The sequence below is a fragment of the Hydra viridissima genome, unplaced genomic scaffold (genome assembly GCF_058129835.1).
Source record: "Hydra viridissima isolate aposymbiotic clone 2 unplaced genomic scaffold, HvirCarnegie_v1 scaffold_8, whole genome shotgun sequence".
Lineage (NCBI taxonomy): Eukaryota > Metazoa > Cnidaria > Hydrozoa > Anthoathecata > Hydridae > Hydra > Hydra viridissima.
This window is the reverse complement of record NW_028324307.1, coordinates 13,539,841-13,558,730: the sequence shown is the minus strand read 5'-3', so window position 1 is coordinate 13,558,730 and position 18,890 is coordinate 13,539,841. Positions and strand designations below refer to the sequence as shown.

The 18,890-nt window shown below is 32.6% G+C and overlaps 1 protein-coding gene and 1 pseudogene across 1 annotated transcript in view; one reads left to right on the top strand and one right to left on the bottom strand.

Annotated features, from left to right (window-relative positions):
* The window catches only part of LOC149885217 (uncharacterized), a 72,811-nt gene that overhangs the window by 37,315 nt on the left and 16,606 nt on the right, over window positions 1-18,890 (top strand). Inside the window, exons 64-80 of the mRNA XM_090094653.1 lie at window positions 328-471; window positions 824-967; window positions 1,320-1,463; window positions 1,816-1,959; window positions 2,312-2,455; window positions 2,808-2,951; window positions 3,304-3,447; window positions 3,800-3,937; window positions 6,512-7,129; window positions 7,312-7,470; window positions 8,542-8,670; window positions 11,489-11,567; window positions 11,735-11,925; window positions 12,162-15,962; window positions 16,167-16,319; window positions 16,853-16,996; window positions 17,214-17,357. Of these exons, the coding sequence (XP_089950779.1) occupies window positions 328-471; window positions 824-967; window positions 1,320-1,463; window positions 1,816-1,959; window positions 2,312-2,455; window positions 2,808-2,951; window positions 3,304-3,447; window positions 3,800-3,937; window positions 6,512-7,129; window positions 7,312-7,470; window positions 8,542-8,670; window positions 11,489-11,567; window positions 11,735-11,925; window positions 12,162-15,962; window positions 16,167-16,319; window positions 16,853-16,996; window positions 17,214-17,357 (6,564 nt within the window). The remainder of the gene's footprint in view (window positions 1-327; window positions 472-823; window positions 968-1,319; window positions 1,464-1,815; window positions 1,960-2,311; window positions 2,456-2,807; window positions 2,952-3,303; window positions 3,448-3,799; window positions 3,938-6,511; window positions 7,130-7,311; window positions 7,471-8,541; window positions 8,671-11,488; window positions 11,568-11,734; window positions 11,926-12,161; window positions 15,963-16,166; window positions 16,320-16,852; window positions 16,997-17,213; window positions 17,358-18,890) is intronic.
* Window positions 10,117-10,802, bottom strand: LOC149885219 (uncharacterized; annotated as a pseudogene).

The following is an 18,890-nucleotide window of genomic DNA, read 5'->3' as shown; positions in this document are numbered from 1 at the left end:
ATTGACAAACTTTAAACTTAACTATCTCTTGTACTGCAGTCAATTGTTTAGCTTACATTAGCATTTATGTCCTTGCTATTAATATGATTGGTTTTTTTCTAATCAGGCATATTGAAATAATTGTTCAGATACTATCCTGTTAACTTAAGCTCATTTTAAAGATTTCAAATTGTGTTAAGGCATAGCTTGCTTCTTACCTCTTCTCTTCCTAAAGAATGTAAATTCTGATTTGATGATGCCTAAATCATTAAAAATGTTGATCATTTTAGTACTATATCAGGCATAGTTCGACAGTTTGTTTGTTTATTGCTGCACTGCTGTGTTTAGATATCGATGAATGCATAGGCAATGGTGAGGGTGCAAGCTGCCCAAGTTTCTCTACTTGTAAAAACACTGAAGGAGCTTTTGTTTGTGAATGCATATCTGGCTATTCAAATAGCAGCGAAATAAGCAAGACAACAAGCTGCATTGGTAATATTTCGTTCCGATTTTTAGCATTGACAAACTTTAAACTTAACTATCTCTTGTACTGCAGTCAATTGTTTAGCTTACATTAGCATTTATGTCCTTGCTATTAATATGATTGGTTTTTTTCTAATCAGGCATATTGAAATAATTGTTCAGATACTATCCTGTTAACTTAAGCTCATTTTAAAGATTTCAAATTGTGTTAAGGCATAGCTTGCTTCTTACCTCTTCTCTTCCTAAAGAATGTAAATTCTGATTTGATGATGCCTAAATCATTAAAAATGTTGATCATTTTAGTACTATATCAGGCATAGTTCGACAGTTTGTTTGTTTATTGCTGCACTGCTGTGTTTAGATATCGATGAATGCATAGGCAATGGTGAGGGTGCAAGCTGCCCAAGTTTCTCTACTTGTAAAAACACTGAAGGAGCTTTTGTTTGTGAATGCATATCTGGCTATTCAAATAGCAGCGAAATAAGCAAGACAACAAGCTGCATTGGTAATATTTCGTTCCGATTTTTAGCATTGACAAACTTTAAACTTAACTATCTCTTGTACTGCAGTCAATTGTTTAGCTTACATTAGCATTTATGTCCTTGCTATTAATATGATTGGTTTTTTTCTAATCAGGCATATTGAAATAATTGTTCAGATACTATCCTGTTAACTTAAGCTCATTTTAAAGATTTCAAATTGTGTTAAGGCATAGCTTGCTTCTTACCTCTTCTCTTCCTAAAGAATGTAAATTCTGATTTGATGATGCCTAAATCATTAAAAATGTTGATCATTTTAGTACTATATCAGGCATAGTTCGACAGTTTGTTTGTTTATTGCTGCACTGCTGTGTTTAGATATCGATGAATGCATAGGCAATGGTGAGGGTGCAAGCTGCCCAAGTTTCTCTACTTGTAAAAACACTGAAGGAGCTTTTGTTTGTGAATGCATATCTGGCTATTCAAATAGCAGCGAAATAAGCAAGACAACAAGCTGCATTGGTAATATTTCGTTCCGATTTTTAGCATTGACAAACTTTAAACTTAACTATCTCTTGTACTGCAGTCAATTGTTTAGCTTACATTAGCATTTATGTCCTTGCTATTAATATGATTGGTTTTTTTCTAATCAGGCATATTGAAATAATTGTTCAGATACTATCCTGTTAACTTAAGCTCATTTTAAAGATTTCAAATTGTGTTAAGGCATAGCTTGCTTCTTACCTCTTCTCTTCCTAAAGAATGTAAATTCTGATTTGATGATGCCTAAATCATTAAAAATGTTGATCATTTTAGTACTATATCAGGCATAGTTCGACAGTTTGTTTGTTTATTGCTGCACTGCTGTGTTTAGATATCGATGAATGCATAGGCAATGGTGAGGGTGCAAGCTGCCCAAGTTTCTCTACTTGTAAAAACACTGAAGGAGCTTTTGTTTGTGAATGCATATCTGGCTATTCAAATAGCAGCGAAATAAGCAAGACAACAAGCTGCATTGGTAATATTTCGTTCCGATTTTTAGCATTGACAAACTTTAAACTTAACTATCTCTTGTACTGCAGTCAATTGTTTAGCTTACATTAGCATTTATGTCCTTGCTATTAATATGATTGGTTTTTTTCTAATCAGGCATATTGAAATAATTGTTCAGATACTATCCTGTTAACTTAAGCTCATTTTAAAGATTTCAAATTGTGTTAAGGCATAGCTTGCTTCTTACCTCTTCTCTTCCTAAAGAATGTAAATTCTGATTTGATGATGCCTAAATCATTAAAAATGTTGATCATTTTAGTACTATATCAGGCATAGTTCGACAGTTTGTTTGTTTATTGCTGCACTGCTGTGTTTAGATATCGATGAATGCATAGGCAATGGTGAGGGTGCAAGCTGCCCAAGTTTCTCTACTTGTAAAAACACTGAAGGAGCTTTTGTTTGTGAATGCATATCTGGCTATTCAAATAGCAGCGAAATAAGCAAGACAACAAGCTGCATTGGTAATATTTCGTTCCGATTTTTAGCATTGACAAACTTTAAACTTAACTATCTCTTGTACTGCAGTCAATTGTTTAGCTTACATTAGCATTTATGTCCTTGCTATTAATATGATTGGTTTTTTTCTAATCAGGCATATTGAAATAATTGTTCAGATACTATCCTGTTAACTTAAGCTCATTTTAAAGATTTCAAATTGTGTTAAGGCATAGCTTGCTTCTTACCTCTTCTCTTCCTAAAGAATGTAAATTCTGATTTGATGATGCCTAAATCATTAAAAATGTTGATCATTTTAGTACTATATCAGGCATAGTTCGACAGTTTGTTTGTTTATTGCTGCACTGCTGTGTTTAGATATCGATGAATGCATAGGCAATGGTGAGGGTGCAAGCTGCCCAAGTTTCTCTACTTGTAAAAACACTGAAGGAGCTTTTGTTTGTGAATGCATATCTGGCTATTCAAATAGCAGCGAAATAAGCAAGACAACAAGCTGCATTGGTAATATTTCGTTCCGATTTTTAGCATTGACAAACTTTAAACTTAACTATCTCTTGTACTGCAGTCAATTGTTTAGCTTACATTAGCATTTATGTCCTTGCTATTAATATGATTGGTTTTTTTCTAATCAGGCATATTGAAATAATTGTTCAGATACTATCCTGTTAACTTAAGCTCATTTTAAAGATTTCAAATTGTGTTAAGGCATAGCTTGCTTCTTACCTCTTCTCTTCCTAAAGAATGTAAATTCTGATTTGATGATGCCTAAATCATTAAAAATGTTGATCATTTTAGTACTATATCAGGCATAGTTCGACAGTTTGTTTGTTTATTGCTGCACTGCTGTGTTTAGATATCGATGAATGCATAGGCAATGGTGAGGGTGCAAGCTGCCCAAGTTTCTCTACTTGTAAAAACACTGAAGGAGCTTTTGTTTGTGAATGCATATCTGGCTATTCAAATAGCAGCGAAATAAGCAAGACAACAAGCTGCATTGGTAATATTTCGTTCCGATTTTTAGCATTGACAAACTTTAAACTTAACTATCTCTTGTACTGCAGTCAATTGTTTAGCTTACATTAGCATTTATGTCCTTGCTATTAATATGATTGGTTTTTTTCTAATCAGGCATATTGAAATAATTGTTCAGATACTATCCTGTTAACTTAAGCTCATTTTAAAGATTTCAAATTGTGTTAAGGCATAGCTTGCTTCTTACCTCTTCTCTTCCTAAAGAATGTAAATTCTGATTTGATGATGCCTAAATCATTAAAAATGTTGATCATTTTAGTACTATATCAGGCATAGTTCGACAGTTTGTTTGTTTATTGCTGCACTGCTGTGTTTAGATATCGATGAATGCATAGGCAATGGTGAGGGTGCAAGCTGCCCAAGTTTCTCTACTTGTAAAAACACTGAAGGAGCTTTTGTTTGTGAATGCATATCTGGCTATTCAAATAGCAGCGAAATAATTAATTTACTCTTAAGTTAATATAGGCCTTAAAGTTTTATATAGACGTTTACAAATAATTATTTGGTTATTTTTCCTTTACTTATCAAGTAGCATATTATTTATTTTTTAACCTCATGCAAGTAGAGTAAAGCAGCAGTTGGACATATTTTTGGTTCTGAGTTTTAACATCTTATGTTTAAAATATGATTGCAAAATATCGCTATGTTCAGTTTTATGTCTAATATTTGGCTTAGTCAACTTAACTCAAAATACGGGCTTTATACCTTTATATGTATTTATCATTTGACTGAAGTAAGTTTTGAGTTAAATGCTTGAGAAACTTTACTTTTCCAGTTTGAAAGATAAGTGTTTGATACCTTTTCCAGCAAAAAGATAGTTTTTCTTCCACTTGAACAACTTTCTTCTGGACAGACATTAAACTCTGCATTGTGCTTAGTCCAAATATACTGCTTGATTTTATTTGCTATAAATTATCGTACTTTCACTAAAGGTTTTGAATATCTTCCTTTTTTACCAAACAAACTTCACAAATAGACTGCTTTATAAGGTGTATTGCATTGGTTTTGAGTCTAAATTTTGAGGTATTTTTGATTTTTTAAAACTTAAAATGCTAACTCTACTGAATGACTTTAGATTTGTTTTTGATAAACACTTATACAAACTGCATTTAATTAAAAAAAAAAAATCCAAGATGGGGGAGAAGTCTAACCTGGCAGTATTTATAGCTCATAGTGGTGGCTTACACAATTCAACTCTTCAATCATTTAGCAGACTTTCATCTCATTTAATAACTTGGCACTTACAGCTTTCTCTAAAAATTCTCCTGACTGAAAAGCTTTATTCACTACTATTTGCAGTCCTAAAAAAATATGCCAACTTCAGATCAGCTTGAACCTATTGCAATTAAAAATAAAACAATACCTTTATTTGGCATCAGATCAAAGTTGAAGAGGACAGAAATGCCACTATTTACAATGCTTGGCTGGGTTGACAATGATCTAGGATTTGTACGCCATCATGCAGTTACTACATTACACTTTGACATTGGAAGTGAGAAATACTACCATGGCATGCTCAATCCAGCCTATTAAAAGATTAAACTTCTAACAAAAAATTAGCTCAAAAAAGATAATGCTGAAACAGTTTTCATCATGGGTACTTGTGCAAGTATAAAAGCATCATTCAGAAAACCACAGTCTGTTTACAAGTCTGCTAGATGTCTGAACCATTCACTTTAATTAGTGATCAATGAACCTTTTTCACTCCAGAGTGTTTTAAGGTTAACAGAAAAATATCAAAAACATTGCACTCATGCTTCTTATTCAAGCTGCTTCTTTTCCGAGGTCTTCAACCAAAAAGAGATTCAAAGGAACAATTCTGATAGGCTCGGGCTCAAAAATGATGTCCCAACATGCTGGAATTTAATTTATTATATGTTTGAAAGAATTTTGTACCTAAAATTTGTATTAGCTTCTACATTGCTCAACCGCCCTTCCACCAGCATTAGGTTCACTGTACAGGATTGGAACCTGTGTGAAAAGCTGGTAAACATCTTAGCGATTTTAAAAGGAGATACTAAACTCTCTGGAAAGGGTGCTTGCATCAGTGCTTGTATTCCTATTGTGACAGTTATCATGAAGTCATTTGACCTTCCCTCAGATGACAAAGAAATGATGTGCATGAAAAATACTTTTAAGAAAGCAAAAGAGGCATGTTTTTTTAACTTGAAAACTATAGCTCATTTTGCAATAGCAAGACTTCTTGATCCCAGATTCAAACAACGCTTCATTAGATCCCAAGAAGCTTTTCAAGCTGCTAAAAACAAGTTTTTTTGGAATAGTGGTAGTGGTAGTGGTAGTGGTAGTGGTAGTGGTAGTGGTAGTGGTAGTGGTAGTGGTAGTGGTAGTAGTAGTAGTAGTAGTAGTAGTAGTAGTAGTAGTAGTAGTAGTAGTAGTAGTAGTAGTAGAAGTTGAAAGGTTGTTTTGAGACTTTTAAATGAAAGAAATAGAATTTTGCCAGAATGACTTTTGTTTTGCAGAGAAAATAATTCAATAATAAACTTCAAATATTAAAATGCCATATAAAAATGGGATATTCTACTTTTTATACAATTATGTTACTTGGTGGCTGTTTAGATGTACAATTGGCCTTTTTTTTTTTTTTTTTTTTTTGCTATAATTCAGGGATCGTAAAATGTTGATTTTGGTCATTTGCTACTTTATAAACATAGCTATTTTCAATATTAATACAAAATGAAAATTGACATTTTTAATATACTTCAAAATATTTGTGATAACAATAATGCTGATGAATATAGAAAAAAGAGAACCTTTTAAAGTTTTTTGCTCATATGTTTTTTAACACATGTTTAACTAAACTTTGTAGCAATATTTGGCTATATTTCAGCAATATTTTAATGGCCAATATTAAAAAAAGTAAAGTGCTCTAATTTGTTATATTAAAAAGCTATAAAAAGATCACTTTGGTTTTTCATTAGTTTTCTATTCTTTGTTGAGCATCCAATATTAAAATTAGTGCTCTGTTTTACTTACAAATGTTTACTTGTAAAAAACTATCACAACTGTAGGCCCAACTACCACAACTGTAGCTCCAACTACTACAACTGAATCACCAACCACCACAACTGTAGCTCCAACTACCACAACTGTAGCCCCAACTACCACAACTGTATCTCCAACTACTACAACTGAATCACCAACCACCACAACTGTAGCTCCAACTACCACAACTGTAGCCCCAACTACAACAACTGTAGCTCCAACTACTACAACTGAATCACTAACCACCACAACTGTAGCTCCAACTACCATAACTTTAGCCCCAACTACAACAACTGTAGCTCCAACTGCTACAACTGATGCACCAACTACCACAACTGTAGCTCCAACTACCACAACTGTAGCCCCAACTACCACAACTGTAGCTCCAACTACTACAACTGATGCCCCAACTACCACAACTGTAGCTCCAACTACCACAACTGTAGCCCCAACTACCACAACTGTAGCTCCATCTACTACAACTGAATCACCAACCATTACAACTCTAGCTCCAACTACCACAACTCAAGCTACAACTTCTACAGCTCAAGCTGAAACCACCACAACTCAAGCTGCAACCTCTACAAATCAAGTTACAACAGCTGCGTTAGCATCTACTGTAACTCAACATTCATCTACCACAAGTGAGTCCCAAACTTTTTTCCTTTTAAGTTCTTTACAGTTGTTTAAAATATTTCTATAGCTTTTTTATCTTTTGTTCTTTTTCTTTTGTGTAACAGTAATTGTTTCTGATTTTATTGGGTCTTTTTTTTTTCATGTTTTTTTTTTGTTTTACATATCTTTTTGTACTGATTATTATTATCAGTTACAGCTTTAGTAGATGTTGATGAGTGCTCTTTAAACATTTCTGGCACTGAATGCTCCAATACATCAACTTGCCTGAATACATTTGATTCATTTGTCTGTGAATGCTTATCTGGGTTTTCTCCTAATGGTAATCTTAGTAAGAACACGATCTGCACTGGTGAGTTCAGTGTTTATTGATTTTAAAAATGTGAAAGTTTTAATTTCTTTAAACCCTTTAAGAATAAATTTTTTATTTAAAACTAGTGTGCTGTTTTTGTTGAATTATCTTTTTCGTTTTTTTTTCGTTTTTTTACGTTTTTTTTTCGTTTTTTTGATTTTTGTGTGTTTACTTGTTTTTATTTTACATTTGATTGTTTGCAATCAACAATCTACTTTTTATTTCAATATATCCAATCAGTATTTTTACATTCATATTATATTTAGATCTTAAGTTTAAAAAAAAACAGAAGGGTCTTGCTTTTTTTTTTTCACTGCGTTTTAGCCTTAATTACTTTATTGTATTTAAAACAATCTTTCAAATGTTTAGGGTGTGTCATTTAAACTAATTTTGTTAAACTTTTTGAAGTAAGTTGGTTTAAAATAAAGTAATAAACAAAATAAAATCAGTAAATTTCTCAGCAGCTTTTTATAAAACACATGCTTTAATCTCTCTAAGATATTTGTTTCTTTTTTAGTCTCTCTAAGATTAGTTTTAAAAAAAGATTTTAATCTAAAGAGTATAACTGAATTCAATAAAGTATAAGAATCTAAAATAGTTTTAATACTTTGAAAATTTGTTGTTCACTGTCAAGGAATATTTTCAATGCCAAACCAGTTGATGTTTTGGATCATGTTTTGATCAACACAGTGCCATTTGTTTTTTTTTTTTTGTTTTTCCTCTAAACTTTATAAATTTTTTACAGTTCTACAGTTTTTTGATTGAAAATATTTGTTTAAGTTAAAGTTCTACAGTTTGTTTATTGAAAATATTTTTTTTTTTTTTTTTTGATAATTTGGTTATACAAAAATAAAAAATAAGATAAAAAAATCTTTTAATCAAATTATAATGGTTGTTTTATTTTACTATTGCATTGTTTGATTACATTTAAGTTGAGTTTTACATGTTTTATCAAATAAACTCCCATTTATCTCTCATTAATTACAATGAGCAATTTTCTAGCAGTTTTCACTACAGTGAAAAGTTTGTTTTTTTTTATTTTGATTTCATTTTTTTTTACTTCTTTGTAAGATATTGATGAATGTGCTGTTAATAATCCTTGCAATTGGTATCGTGGTTTGTGCAGCAATAAACCTGGAAGTTTTGAGTGTTCATGTACAGGAGGATGGGAAGTTAATTCAAACTACACCAATTGTTCTGGTAAGATCAACCTTTAAGCAAAATAAAGGCTTTTTTTTCTTCATATTTAAATTCAGTTTTTCTCTTTTTTTTTTTTTTTCATTTTTCTTTATGGCAATGAATCTTAAGTTAATAACACTGCTAGCAGAGTTATTAGTTAAAGATTAATTGCCATAAGACAAAATACATTTAGAAAAAAATTGCCTGAACTTCAATTACTGCAAAAAGTTGTCCTGACTTACTTCCTAAACATGTGTGCGGTACCAAACAATCATACCTCATTTATAAATAACTGTTAAGTAAAATTGTGAAAGAAGTTTTTTATAAATATTGTAATTTAAATCTGGTCACAAGTTAATAAAAACATAAAAGTATACAAACAAGTTTGATACAGTAAAAAATCAAATATCAATGATGATAAAGAATATTTGATTGTGGTAAACAATATTTCGCACTCCCAACAAATGGCTTGGGTGCATTAAGACATCGCTTGGGTGCTTTGAGATATTTTGCATATAATTTTACAAAACTGTTACTAGTATCAATAAGTTATGATTATATATGGTATAATAAAGAAAAAAAAAGATAATAATAATCTAGAGAATTTTTAAATGAGAGATTTTCTCTACCATAGTTGCTTCTGTGGTGATTTTTTAAAGCCATTAAATTATTTGAAAGTGCTTTTGCTAAGTTTTTTATTTTAAAATTACATAATGTAAGATCCTATAAAAATGCAATCTTGTAAACTGATAAAGCTTAACCTTGGTATTTGATTTGTGAAATGTGTCTGGAGCATAAATGTCAGTTTGCTAAACATTAGAAACCACTGAAACCATGCAGAATGAGTTTTGTCATTCTAATTTGCAATGTAGTCAGCACATTTTTCATAACTTTACACTAGTGAATGGAGACTTTCAGCTTTGGTATCAGTTTCTGCAAAAACAAAATTTTCTGCTTTGAAACCCTTTTATTTATTTGGTTTTGGCTGAAAATAAGGTTTAAACAAACTACCATAATGAACCCAAACTTTTTTTTTAGATTTTTTTTTAGTCTAGATAACTTGTTTTTATCTTACTGTGGGATGATGATTTCCTAATTATATTGGTGTTTTAAGAGTTTGTGGGTAAATCAATTTTGTAACACGAATTTAATCTTTGAAAACATTCTGAGGTAATGTGCTATAGATATTAAATTAGTTTGAGATGCTAACTCATCTCTCTATAAAATAACTACATTTTCTAGAAGTTTAGTGGAATTGTTCCCATCAAAGTCTATTCCATGATAACCTCGAAGTAAGATGTAATGTTCTTTAAGCCAATTTGGAAAAAGAGGCCAATAATCTAAAAGTAGTCTACCAAGCAGTGTCACTATCCCTATAAGAAGATTTAACTCTGGTGGTGGAACTAAGTGTTTATTTTCATCTTCAGCATTTTTATCTAAGTAAACGAGTCGAGAACTAATGACATTTTAAAAATCTTTCATCCCTAATTGCTTTGCCCCATTTTTAACAAATGTACCTATGATCATAAAAACCTAATGTTCTTGGAGTACCACTTTCTAGGGAACATTGGCCTTCACACCAAAAGCAGGCATATTTACAAGAATGAGAAGACAAACCAAAGAAGCTGTTAGCATATTTTATGTCAAAAGCAAGTTGATAGGTAACATTGTCCAGATTTAGTCTTCTCAAGATTTACTGGAAATTTCCATTGTCTTTACAAACATCTTCAAAAATATTGAGAATAAAGCACTTTTTAGCTCCACTGTCAAAATAATTTTCATTTGTATTGGTTTTATTGAAGACATCTACAATTATTTTAAGAATCATTTGACCTCAGTCAATTGATACACGTATCATAATGGAGAAAGGATCCAATCCTCTTTCCTTAAAAATACTAAGAAAAAATTTAGAAGTGCCATGAATAAATACTACATGTCTTGTCACAGTTTCATCATTCCAAATAAATTTATCTTGCTCTATTTTATATTTAGATTCAATTTCTTTTTGTTATAATGTCATCATGCTAATTTCATGCTAAATTCTCCACATCATGCTAAATTCTCCACAACATAATATGATCCCAGATTCTTAAACAGACATAAATTTTTTTGATTTTTTTTTTTGTCACTTTCAGAACAGATGATAATTCCATCACAGTTTGAAACTGTATCTGATTTTAAAAAAGTTCTATATAATTTATTTTATTTAGTTCCGATAGTATATACATATTTATTGAAATGTTACATTATTGGTCATTTGCTACTTTATACACATAGCTATTCGCAATAGTATTACAAAAGTTCCCAAATGATTTTACAAAATCCATATTGACATTTTTAATATACTTCAAAATATTTGTGATAACAATAATGCTGATGAATATAGAAAAAAGAAAACCTTTCAAAGTTTTTTGCTCATATGTTTTTTATCACATGTTTAACTAAACTTTATAGCAAAATTTGGCTATATTTCAGCAACTAAATATTTTAATGGCCAATATTAAAAAAAGTAAACTTTTCTAATTTGTTATATTAAAAAGCTAAAAAAAGATCACTTTGGTTTTTCATTAGTTTTCTATTCTTTGTTGAGCATCCAATGTTAAAATTAGTGCTCTGTTTTACTTGCAAATGTTCTGTTTACATTAATGAATCAATTTTTAGTTTAGTTTTTATGATGCTCTTAGTAAATAGAGTTTACAGCCACTTTGTATCCTAAATTTTTAAAGCCATCATCTCATGTTGGGTTTGTTGTGAAGTATCTTTATTTTGTGTTATGTCTGTTTTATGCTTATAAATCTGCTGACAGTCTCTTGATGTGGTTTTAATTTTATATTGTTAGCACCATCTCCTGGCGCTGTAACTGCAGAATCTTTTGAAATAGTCATCTACGAGTTTGCAGTAACAAGCAGCCCAATTGAGTAAGTTGGTTTTGCACATGATTTTAAGAATTGTATGTCAGTTATTTTCTTAAAGTTTAAGCAAGAATAAATAGCATTGAAGTGATTGAGAGAAACATCAGAAATAAGAAATCAAAAAGCCAAAATATGTTACTTTCTAGAACTTGTATATGTTGTAAACTTTCTAGAACGTTTCACATCATTTTGGTCAAACTTACATCAGGCAATCTTCCTGTGAGAGATCCAAGCTCATACACATGGGAGGAAATAAAAAACCACACCGATGGTTTGAAACTAGTTGGAACTTTAGATAAATCTCAAAAAGGCAAGAAGTTTAAAGTGGGTGGGGATTCAGCTCGAAAAAGAAGGGATGCAAGTGGTAAGTGTATTTCATTGATAAGTTTGTTCCTTTTAAGTAAAAATAATCTAATTAGGCTTTTGTAAGATATTAAAACCCAAAAAGAGTTTTTTAAATTAACAAGCAAGTAATTAATTTATCAAACATAAACCTATGAAAGAATGAAACTAAAATTGGGCAATTATTTACAAAACATAATCTAGGTCTTGCAAGCATTTAAGTCTAAAAATGTGATATAAAAGATTTAATTCTTTTAGTGCCACAACCTGACAACTCTCCTCTTGAGAAAGGAGTCTCTTATTCAACATTTATCAAAGGAGTAACAGCAGATAACACCACTGTGACATCCACATATAGTGCTCCAGTTGTTGCTGAAGATCCCACAACCACAACAGCAGCAACCACTATAAACAAATCTGACACTACTACAGATGAATCACCAACTACCATAACTGCAGCTCCAACTACCACAACTCAAGCTGAAACTACTACAACTGAATCACCAACCACCACAACTGTAGCTCCAGCTACCACAACTGAATTATCAACCACCACAACTCTAGCTCTAACTACCACAACTCAAGCTGCAACTACTACAACTGAATTACCAACCACTACAACTGTAGCTCCAACTACCACAACTGTAGATACAACTACCACAACTCAAGCTGCAACTACTACAACTGAATCAACCACTACAACTGTAGCTCCAACTACTACAACTCAAGCTGCAACTACTACAACTGAATCACCAACCACTACAACTGTAGCTCCAACTACTACAACTCAAGCTGCAACTACTACAACTGAATCACCAACCACTACAACTGAATCACCAACCACTACAACTGTAGCTCCAACTACCACAACTGTAGATACAACTACCACAACTCAAGCTGCAACTACTACAACTGAATCACCAACCACTACAACTGTAGCTCCAACTACCACAACTGTAGATACAACTACCACAACTCAAGCTGCAACTACTACAACTGAATCAACCACTACAACTGTAGCTCCAACTACTACAACTCAAGCTGCAACTACTACAACTGAATCACCAACCACTACAACTGTAGCTCCAACTACTACAACTCAAGCTGCAACTACTACAACTGAATCACCAACCACTACAACTGTAGCTCCAACTACCACAACTGTAGATACAACTACCACAACTCAAGCTGCAACTACTACAACTGAATCACCAACCACTACAACTGTAGCTCCAACTACCACATCTGTAGATACAACTACCACAACTCAAGCTGCAACTTCTACAACTGAATCACCAACCACTACAACTGTAGCTCCAACTACCACAACTGTAGATACAACTACCACAACTCAAGCTGCAACTACTACAACTGAATCAACCACTACAACTGTAGCTCCAACTACTACAACTCAAGCTGCAACTACTACAACTGAATCACCAACCACTACAACTGTAGCTCCAACTACTACAACTCAAGCTGCAACTACTACAACTGAATCACCAACCACTACAACTGTAGCTCCAACTACCACAACTGTAGATACAACTACCACAACTCAAGCTGCAACTACTACAACTGAATCACCAACCACTACAACTGTAGCTCCAACTACCACAACTGTAGATACAACTACCACAACTCAAGCTGCAACTACTACAACTGAATCACCAACCACTACAACTGTAGCTCCAACTACGACAACTGTAGATACAACTACCACAACTCAAGCTGCAACTACTACAACTGAATCAACCACTACAACTGTAGCTCCAACTACTACAACTCAAGCTGCAACTACTACAACTGAATCACCAACCACTACAACTGTAGCTCCAACTACTACAACTCAAGCTGCAACTACTACAACTGAATCACCAACCACTACAACTGTAGCTCCAACTACCACAACTGTAGATACAACTACCACAACTCAAGCTGCAACTACTACAACTGAATCACCAACCACTACAACTGTAGCTCCAACTACCACAACTGTAGATACAACTACCACAACTCAAGCTGCAACTACTACAACTGAATCAACCACTACAACTGTAGCTCCAACTACTATAACTCAAGCTGAAACTACTACAACTGAATCACCAACCACTACAACTGTAGCTCCAACTACCACAACTGTAGATACAACTACCACAACTCAAGCTGCAACTACTACAACTGAATCACCAACCACTACAACTGTAGCTCCAACTACTACAACTCAAGCTGCAACTACTACAACTGAATCACCAACCACTACAACTGTAGCTCCAACTACTACAACTCAAGCTGCAACTACTACAACTGAATCACCAACCACTACAACTGTAGCTCCAACTACCACATCTGTAGATACAACTACCACAACTCAAGCTGCAACTTCTACAACTGAATCACCAACCACTACAACTGTAGCTCCAACTACCACAACTGTAGATACAACTACCACAACTCAAGCTGCAACTACTACAACTGAATCAACCACTACAACTGTAGCTCCAACTACTACAACTCAAGCTGCAACTACTACAACTGAATCACCAACCACTACAACTGTAGCTCCAACTACCACAACTGTAGATACAACTACCACAACTCAAGCTGCAACTACTACAACTGAATCACCAACCACTACAACTGTAGCTCCAACTACCACAACTGTAGATACAACTACCACAACTCAAGCTGCAACTACTACAACTGAATCACCAACCACTACAACTGTAGCTTCAACTACCACAACTGTAGATACAACTACCACAACTCAAGCTGCAACTACTACAACTGAATCACCAACCACTACAACTGTAGCTCCAACTACCACAACTGTAGATACAACTACCACAACTCAAGCTGCAACTACTACAACTGAATCACCAACCACTACAACTGTAGCTTCAACTACCACAACTGTAGATACAACTACCACAACTCAAGCTGCAACTACTACAACTGAATCAACCACTACAACTGTAGCTTCAACTACCACAACTCAAGCTGCAACTACTACAACTGAATCACCAACTACTACAACTGTAGCTCCAACTACTACAACTCAAGCTGCAACTACCACAACCTTAGCTCCAACTACTACAACTGTAGCTCCAACTACTACAACTGAAGCTGCAACTACTACAACTGAATCACTAACCACTACAACTGTAGCTCCAACTACGACAACTGTAGATACAACTACCACAACTCAAGCTGCAACTACTACAACTGAATCACCAACCACTACAACTGTAGCTCCAACTACGACAACTGTAGATACAACTACCACAACTCAAGCTGCAACTACTACAACTGAATCACCAACCACTACAACTGTAGCTCCAACTACCACAACTGTAGATACAACTACCACAACTCAAGCTGCAACTACTACAACTGAATCACCAACCACTACAACTGTAGCTCCAACTACCACAACTGTAGATACAACTACCACAACTCAAGCTGCAACTACTACAACTGAATCACCAACTACTACAACTGTAGCTCCAACTACTACAACTCAAGCTGCAACTACCACAACCTTAGCTCCAACTACTACAACTGTAGCTCCAACTACTACAACTGAAGCTGCAACTACTACAACTGAATCACTAACCTATACAACTGTAGCTCCAACTACCACAACTGTAGATACAACTACCACAACTCAAGCTGCAACTACTACAACTGAATCACCAACCACTACAACTGTAGCTCCAACTACCACAACTGTAGATACAACTACCACAACTCAAGCTGCAACTACTACAACTGAATCACCAACCACTACAACTGTAGCTCCAACTACCACAACTGTAGATACAACTACCACAACTCAAGCTGCAACTACTACAACTGAATCACCAACCACTACCACTGTAGCTGCAACTAATACAACTCAAGCTGCAACTAAAACAACTGAATCACCAACCACCACCACTGTAGCTCCAACTACCACAACTCAAGCTACAACTACCACAATTCAAGCTGCAACTACTACAAATCAAGTTACTACAACTGCATCAGCTACTATTACAACTCAAGCTTCAGCTACCACAAGTGAGTCCTAAACATCTTCCTTTTGAATTGTTTACAGTTGCTTAACTTTTTTCTATAATTCTTTTATCTTCTCTTCTTTTTCTTCTTTTTATTAGTATTTGTTTCTAATTTTGTTGGATTCTTTTTTTTTTTTTTTTTTTTCATGTTTTGTTTTGTTTTTTTTTACATATTTTTTGTACTGATTATCATTATTATTTTTTACAGCTTTAGTAGATGTTGATGAGTGCTCTTTAAACATTTCTGGCACTGAATGCTCCAATACCTCAACTTGTCTGAATACATTTGATTCATTTGTCTGTGAATGTTTATCTGGGTTTTCTCCTAATGGTAATCTTAGTAAGAACACAATCTGCACTGGTCAGTTCAGTGTTTTTTTTTTGTTTTTAAAAATGTGAAAACTTTAATTTCTTTAAACCTTTTTAGATCAAATATTAAATATGCTATTAATTAGTGTCTCTGTTTTTGGTTGAATGATCTTTTTTTTTTTCTTTTTTTTTGTTACTGTTTAATTTATTTTTGGTGAGTGTTTTGTGCAGTAGTTTTATTTATTTAGTATTTTTCTGTTCAGCATTTATATCTTACACTTGCAATTTAAATGACTCAAATTTTGTTGAAATTTCTAAAACATTTTTAAAATTTTCACTTAAGGTTATGAAAAACAAATTTATAAAATATTAGTTTCAGAAACATTAATGAGTTTTGGGGTTTGAATTTTGAATTACATAGTTTTTTAAATTTAATTTTTTTGTGTTATTTTTTTTTACATACATTAAATTTTTAGTCAATAATGAAAGTATGATTCATTTTTTTCAAAATCATAAAATTAAATATATGAAATATTTTATGTTATAAATTGAATATAGATATATATGTAAATAAATTAAATATAGATATTGATGAATGTCAAGTTAAAAGTGAGGGTACAAACTGCACAAGTTCATCTGCTTGTAAAAACACTAATGGAGGTTTTGTTTGTGAATGCTTACCTGGATACTCTCAAGTTGGCATATTAAGCAACAGAACTGTCTGTATTGGTAAATATTTATCTTTATTTTAAATTGTTTTAATTGCAAATGGTTTTTTCTTTTGAGAGTTAAGTTTCAATTGAAGAAAAGTTAAGAAATAATCCCCCCCCCCCCCCACTACTTCTACCCTCCTCAGCTTTCTGTGGATTTTTTGGAATTTTTGTATTGTTAACAAACCAATTACAATTCTATGATTCAATTTTAACAATCTGTGAATTGTGTTTAGATATTAATGAATGCCTAATGAAAAGTGATGGTACAAACTGCACAAGTTCATCGGCTTGTAAAAACACAAATGGAAGTTTTCTTTGTGAATGCTTACCTGGTTACTCTCAGGCTGGTTTACTAAGCAATAAAACAGTTTGCAATGGTATGCCCTTTTTTTAAATTAACCTTTTTTTCATATTTTTAAGTCTCTTCTTGTTCAGTTATAAAAAAAGATTTATAAAAAATGTTGTTTTTATGTATCTGATTTATACACATTGGTTGATATTGACTGCATTTCTTTATGTAAAAACTTTGTGTTACTAAAGAATTAATTGGAAATTTCAGAGAAAGAAAAATGTTTTTCCCATAATGTTCACCCCACTGTATATTTGCCCATAAGTATTCCTTCAGCAACTTTACCAAAATGGTTACTCATTTTTTTGTTCATCAATTATTGCTTTAAAAGTTTTACAAAAACCATAGAAGATTTGCAATTTGGTGGCAATTATATTTTTGGGTTAAATTTTGATCTGCCAATTTAATGATTAATGAATAAGAAGTAAATAAAAAGTATAATAAGATAAATAAAAGTCAAAGCCATTTAATGATCATTAAATTATTAATTCTGATTTTTTTTAGTTTTCCTTTGTTTTTTCTCTTTGATTTTTTTTTTTTTTCTTTTTAAATGTAGTAAATATTATTTAGTATTGCATTTAAACATGTATTCTAAAAACCAAATGCTTTTGTTTAATGGATTTTTTATGTTTTTACTAGTTTTACATGGAGCAGGGGTCAGGAATACTTTTCCATTGCTCCTAAAAGCTTTAGGTGACAATCAGTAGACAACAAAGAAAAGTGCACTTGTTTCAAATAGTCAAAGGTTAAAACCAAACACTAACTTGTCTTTGTTTTAACTGCAAAGTCACCTAAATGTAGCTGTCCCATAAAAACAAACAATATTTAAATGGGGTGGTTTTAACGAGGCACGTTTGTGGCTGCCCAAACTAAAACTGGAGAAATTGGATATAGAAGTTTCTTTATTGCTGATGATTTTATGTAGGCTGGTAAGGTGTTTTTGTTGATAAAAGTGGTTTATTGTGGAGTATCAGAATTTGCCTATTCTATCTTGCAGTAAAAAGTTAGTTTTTGTTTGAAGACCTATAATAAAATAATGAGCAGTTTGACAAACATTGACATTGATAAAGTGATGGGTTAAGCAAATTGTCATAAGTGGAAAGAGAAGTGGGTGTGCTACTGTTTTGAACAACTGTTACTTTTTTACATTATCCACCTTATTAGCAGACTTTCAGTAGTGTAATCAAATGATCACCAGAAGATATATGAGCTGAAAATGCTATGATTCTTTTGAAAGTTTTTTTTGTTGACAGGTTGACACATTGTTGACAATTTGAAACTTTTTCTTGTCTTTCAATTAATTTTTACACAATTTTACAATTTCAGACATTTTTTGTTTGGCTTTGTATTTGTATCTTTAATGTTTACATGTTTTTTTATTATTTAATCTTTCATATGTTTGATTATTAATGGTCTACCTTTTAGAAAGTTTAGTACGTTGTACATCTTTTTAATAAATGTTCAAGCTTTAAAAATCTGAAATTTATGTTAATGGTTTTGTTGCCTCTAAGTGCTTAACTTTTAATTGATTCTAATGGTTAATCATTTGTTGTTTAAAAAG